The sequence below is a fragment of the Parasteatoda tepidariorum genome, chromosome 4 (genome assembly GCF_043381705.1).
Source record: "Parasteatoda tepidariorum isolate YZ-2023 chromosome 4, CAS_Ptep_4.0, whole genome shotgun sequence".
Lineage (NCBI taxonomy): Eukaryota > Metazoa > Arthropoda > Arachnida > Araneae > Theridiidae > Parasteatoda > Parasteatoda tepidariorum.
In genome coordinates, this window is record NC_092207.1 from 55,763,865 (window position 1) to 55,770,493 (window position 6,629).

At 32.7% G+C, this 6,629-nt stretch overlaps 1 protein-coding gene across 1 annotated transcript; it reads left to right on the top strand.

The window, feature by feature from the left end:
• Positions 1–308: 308 nt before the first annotated feature.
• On the top strand, positions 309–6,417 carry LOC107449001 (uncharacterized). Its single transcript, XM_043053101.1, has 3 exons — positions 309–320; positions 3,252–3,347; positions 5,049–6,417. Exons 1-3 carry the CDS (start codon positions 309–311, stop codon positions 6,405–6,407), a joined length of 1,467 nt encoding a protein of 488 aa, XP_042909035.1. The 3' UTR covers positions 6,408–6,417.
• The last annotated feature ends 212 nt before the right edge of the window (positions 6,418–6,629 follow it).

The following is a 6,629-nucleotide window of genomic DNA, read 5'->3' on the forward strand; positions in this document are numbered from 1 at the left end:
TTTATTTTTTGAAATGTTGTAACAAAGAGCAATTACACATAAATATAAGAAAACGATGTCTCAATAAGAAACAGCACTTGTTGTTTCATAATTTTATAATACCCGCCCTTTGATCGAAAAAAAAAATCAGTTTAATGGTTTTTCTTTTTGTTCGCTTTCAAATTCTGCCCAGGGGATCAGCGGCGTGATGAAGCTATCGAACGCCCCTTTGAAATGAGAACAATTTTTCGAGTATATAAATTCGCTTCATCCTACAAATACTTTGCGTATAATTCTTGGAATCTAGTGGGAAAGAATACTTTCCGAATATGTTGAAAAAGGTGAGTACTAATTTTTCATTACTATACATTTATTATTTGTCAGTTTAGTGTTATTTGTTATATTTGATGATTATACAAATTGTTCAAATTCTCTAATGTTGAAGGGAAAGACTTTTTTACGGTTACGTTTAGAAAAAAAAAAGGGAAATGAAGACTTTTCTTTGTTAGATAGGAAGAAATAGGACTTAATTACTTTTAGATCTTATTCGATTTTACCCGAAGAATAGAAAAATAAAACTATGCAGTTACTTTTAGGGTTTTTAAAAATCATTTTTGTTTTTGTTGAAACCATTTGAACGATGTTGATATAAAATAATTAAATGAAACAACATGAAACGTTAACTACAACTTTTTTTTAATTTTTTATTATCAAATATCTAAAAGACGGCAAATATAAATTATTTGATTACTGATTGTGGAATTGTATTTCTACAACTTAGAAAAAAATCAGAAAAAAAATTGTGTGTCTGTCTCACTTTGTTTCTGCTAAATCAATATATTTTATTTGCTTTTAAAGACTCCATTGAATAAATAACAATAAATATTTTTTTTACGTTTAAAAAAAATTAACTAAAGACGATTTAAAGAACATTTAACATCTTCTTCGTTCAGAACCTTTTGAGTATTAAAATCGGTCAAGAAGAAAGCGAAGAGCTAATTTTTTTTTTATGTAATTAATTTTAATTTACTTATATTTCAATATAGAGAACACTAATACCTTTAGCATGAAACAAATTCCAACTTATGGATTGGTATTTTGGAATTTTTTGTTATACCTTTTACCAATGCTATAAGCTGCACTATTAAATGAAATAAGCTACAATAATCTAAATGAGTTTTATAAGTGCTTTATGCATGTAAAATTTCTAAGATAATAAATTTTTCTTTTCATGAAACTTTAATTATAAATTTAGAATAAACAAAATTTTCAAAGTTTTAATTTATAATTAAAGCTTTTTGAAAATCATCTGTTCTTTTAGATTTCTAGCATAATGCTGTTACGCTTGCATTTTTCTTCTTCTTTTTTTTAAATTTTATTCTTTATTTATAATTTTTTATGTTTTTTTTTTAAGCTCAAAATTATTATATGTTTGTATGGACGTTTTTAATAAATAAAATTGATTAATAAATGAAATAAATTTTTTAAAAAAAGCATGTGTATTTTGACTGTAGGAAATTGCTTTTATTTGTTTTACTCAATTTTCAAGCAAATATTTCTATATTGGATACATGCCATAAACTATAAATAACTTCATGTTATTTTTTTACTAATTTTTCTTATTTAAGTGCAGATTTCCAAAAAGTTGGCCAGCTCAAACAAATTTTAGCGTTACTAATTATATCATATGTTTTATTAGGACAACAGTGAGAAACAAGTTGAATGATTGGGAAAAGCCAAATTAAAAAAAAAAACTAAATGTTTTTTATTTTCTCCTAAGGGCGGGAGAGAAATTGCAGTAATTTTTGCTTGAATAATAGATTGATTCTTTAAGCATGAAAGGAAAAAAAAATGTTTATTCCAAGGGGGAAATACGTTTTGACTTAGTTTTACAAAAGAGTTTTTAACAGCTTAGTTCAATAGGGTTTATCCCCAATGCAAATGCATATTAGCTTATTTTATAAATATAAATTTTTTGTCATACCTTCAATTTGTTCTCTTCTAAACACCGAGTAAGGGAAACTTTTAGTCTAGTTTTTTTAATCCCTTATTTTAAACTAGGCCAAACAGTAAAAAGCTTTTATTTTTATTTATTTCTTTATTTCTTAACAATAATAATTCTCGACTTTTTTGATGATGCACCTTTTCTGTGACGAATAATATTTATAATCATATAAGATTTAAAATTATCATTTAATTATTATTAATTAAGGTTTGTGAAAATTAAACATGACAGTTAACATATTTTTGCTTGCTTGCTTCGTAATAATAATAAAATATTCATAAATGTCCAGGGTAGAAGTTTATTAATCGTGTTCTTTAAAAACGAATTTTACGATAAAAGTGAAAATTGAACTATTCTTACTCACGAAAGAAATTAAGAAAGCACTTTCCTTTTAAATTTTATCACAACGTGTTACCATTACCTTGCCGCGATGGTACAGTGGTTAAAAGATCTCAGCTTTCCTTTTGAAGGACTTTGATTCGATCCTGAGTATCGGTTCGAAGCTTATCCAGCTTCAGATGGATGGATACCAGCTTGTCTGGGAAATAAAGGCAGCTTGTGCGCAGTGCTGACCACATTTGCCATAGTCATGCCGTTGATCACTAATTGTGAAGTCTTTGTAACCATGACCTTCCTGGTCCACGATAGGCTGTGGCGGGAATGCTCCACTTGAAAAAAAAAACATAACCTCAGTCTTTTTATCGCTTTGATGAATCGCAAATCGTCGTTCTGTTCCAATATCCTATAAGTGAGTCAGGGTGGTTCAGGGAATAGAGCGTTCGTCTTCCAATGAGGTGAACCGAGTTCGAATCCCAGCCATGGCTAGTCGATACGAATTCCACACCCGGCTCGCACCGACCACAGTGCTAACGTAAAATATCATCAGTGGTAGACGGATCATGGATTAGAGTCCTCTTGCCGTCATGCTAACAGAGAGAGGTTTTCGTGGTTTTCCTCTCCATGTAACGTAAATGCTGTTTAGTTCCATCAAAAAGTCTTTCACAAAGGCTAGTTTGCCCGAATACTTTATCCAGGAGTTCCCTTGTTTTCTGGATTAGATACAAAATTACAAGGTTACGGAGTTGAACATTAATCGCAAACCCAAAATAGGGTCGGCCGGTTACAAAATAAAATATCCTAAAAGGGTAGTTTTAGTACGAAATAAGTTAAATAAATCGAATGATTAATTAAAATGGGTCTAAAGTTCTCAGAAATTATATAAAATTCTCAGTAATGATCTAAAATAACAATAATGTTTCAATTATAGGTATTACTGCTGTGTGTATCAGTTTTTTGCTCTGCTCAGTATTATGGACCAAAGTATGAAAGGCCGAAATACTCAAGCAGTTATGCTGCATCATATGTAAGTAAAATACTTTTGATATTTATGGGATATCTCAATAATTAGCAAAATTGAGACTAGATTACTCAATGGATATTGCTCTCTTTCCCGATGCCAGCGACCCAATTCATTCCCCTGCAACCATGACATTTATTTTGTACGCTTATGCTAACCTTCTACATCAGAAAGCCGCCTACACGGGATTTTATAAGTAATCTGCGAGACTATTTAAAAAGCGAACTAGTTGTGAACATGAACCGAAATTCTGTTTCAAAAGTACTTGACAGAAATTTATCATATATATTTGAGAATTGCCGGCCGAGTGGTTAGCGTGTCTGACTGCGGAGCCGATGGTCGCGGGTTCGAATCCTGCTCAGGGCATGGATGTTTCTTTCTCTCTCTCTCTGTGTTCTATGTCCTTTCTCCTTTGTGTGTGAATGTGACCCGCCCTATAAGCGGGTTTGTGGTTATGTGACGTGGGTGACGCTGCTCCACCGCCGTGACTTCGCCGCAAGTGCCCACTGGGTAACGAGAAGAGAGTGGCAGCTCTGGCATTTCTGTGGACAATGGGATAAAATATTTGAGAATTGAATCTGTAATGGTTGACAAGTAAATGAGACGCAAACTAATCATATTCATAAATTAAGCTAATATTTGGACATATATTTGCTACCACTTTCTAATTTTTAATAGATATTAAATGTCTCTTTCATAAACTGGTTTTTCTTTCAGAGTGGTCTGATTGGACTACCTATAAGAAACCGTATGGAGGCTTTCAGTTATGGGAGGCGTTGGTTTGCCGCATCTACATAATAGACCTTAAAACGTTTAAATATCTTCAGTGGTTAACACATCGTTGATTAAACTCCCGTAGCCGTCGAATTAACCATGCGAAGTGGTAGTTTTTTTTTCTCTCCATATAGTGTCAGGAACCAGGCATAAATACTTGTTAATTTTACTCAATAAATCGTCCACAAAAACAGCCTTAAGAACAGTGGAACAGTTAAGAAAGTCAGCCTTACGATGTCCTTTTCTTTCAGGTTGAATACAATAATTTAAGCCTTTTTATTATCGGGTAAAAATTCAAAGAGTTAATTTTATTTTCTAAAATGTCTCGATTTGAATTTCCAATTCGGTTATGTAGTTATGTTTAGTTAACTTAAGTAGTTTTCAATTATATTTTCTTTCATATTGCGTTAAACTTATTTAACGCTGGGGGGAAGATATAATAAGAGTAAATAAATGGAAACGCGTTTTACGATTTAAATTTCCATTCTAGGTATCTAAACACTTGTATGTAATTATAATTTTATTTTGAATTTTTTAACGCGTTTATAATATTTTTATTTTAGGTTAAGTGAAAAGAGAGAGCAAAGCGTGCTCAAGTCTCAAAGCGATCTGAAAAGAATTGCGCAAGCAGTTGCAATGTTTGCAGAAAGCTTAGCTTTTAAAATAATTCAAATAAACTATATAAAGTGTAACAAATGGAGTTTAAACAAGACTATAGACTCTAAGACTATGAACTAAGACCCTTTATAAAGAGAAAAGAGTGAGCAAAACGCGTCAGCAATTTCGGGGATGGGCAAGCGATAGAGAGCAGGGTGTGGGAGCCATTTGTTTTTCTAAGAAATACGTTGTAAAGTGTTGGTAGTTGGTATAAAATTTAAACAAAAATATTTTGGACCATTCAATAGTTTGCTGATTAAGTTTTTTTCCCCTCAGGAAGAAAAGCCAAGACCTTACAATTTTGGCTATGATGTAAAAGGTGATTATGGATCTGCAATACATCACAAAGAAGAAAGTGACTCTTATGGATACAAAAAAGGAACTTATGGTTACACAGATGGGTACGGAATATATCGCCAAGTTGATTACACAGCTGATGATAAAGGTTTCCGAGCTATTGTTAAGACCAATGAACCTGGTACAGCTAATGAAAATCCTGCAGACGTACGAATTTATTCTGAAGCGAAACCGGTAAAATATTCTAACCCTTCGACTTACGACAAAACAGAAAATATAAATCCTACCTATAAAAAGACAGAAACAGTTGGACAGTATTATAGACGGGATAGTTTATCTGCCAGTCCATATAATAGAGCATATTCTGGTCAATCCAATCAGGAATCTAGACCTTATTCAGGGAAAACAAAACAAGATCATTTATCAGTATCAGATCCTGGGAAAAAATTCTATGGAAGTGCTTTAGCGCATCCAAGCCCTAAATCTGATTCACAAACAGCATACAAAAGCCAAAATTATCATCAAGCCTACACACCGTCACCTATAAAGCCAACTACTTACAGCGATGCTTATTCAAAAGCACACACATATTCACAGCCTAAAATTCCGGGATATGGGGAGTCCAGCGTATATTCAGCACATAAAAGATCGTACTCTAAACCATCAGAGTTAGAAAGTTCGTATCCAAAATCTACAGTTGACAATTCAAAATACCATCAACCTTCCAAATTAGATGCTGCATCAAAAGAGGAGCAAAATCCATACAAATCATATCCGGTTTATCATAATCGACAAACTTACAATGCACCACAACCGAAATCTTCAGATCAAGGGGGAGCGTATCCTAAAATTTCAGCCTATCAAATCCCCGAATCGCATACGAAAAATTCACAATATGATATCACCTATCCAAAAGCTCCAGTTTATCCTCAAAACCCAACCTATGATGCTCCCATCTCAAAAGTTTCCTCTAAGGGTCATACTTATTCGGAAACATATCATTCGAAGAACTCAAAAAGTCCTCAAGCTCAATATGGATTCCAGAAGCCTGAATTCGGTAAAATCAACGAAAATAGTAGACATGCTGGGGTTCCTTGCCCACAACATTCCAATTATGATCCTAATGCAGCATCTGTTCAATATCAAACAAATTCATATATTAAACAAGATACTCGCGCATCTTACAGATCTTCTGAAGCATCACAGTCACGTCCAACTTATGAGTCAAAGTTGGAATACAAACCAATGATCCAAGTCCCGATGTACAAACCAGAACACTCTTCCCCTCCACGCGATCAAAATAAGGCAATTTATTGTCAGAACTGTGCACCGTATTGAGTTTAAACTATTTATTTAAGATGGCAGTCATAGTTTGATTCTTCATCACTTCATGCTTGTAAAACATTTGTTGTGTAATTAATGTAAATAAATGATGTATAAACATTATTTTGATTCACAATTAATAATAATAATAATAACAATAATAATAACGATAAATTCCTCACAAGGAAACACTCAGCGATGTTAAGAGGACATTTTATTTCTAAAAAAATCTTCCAG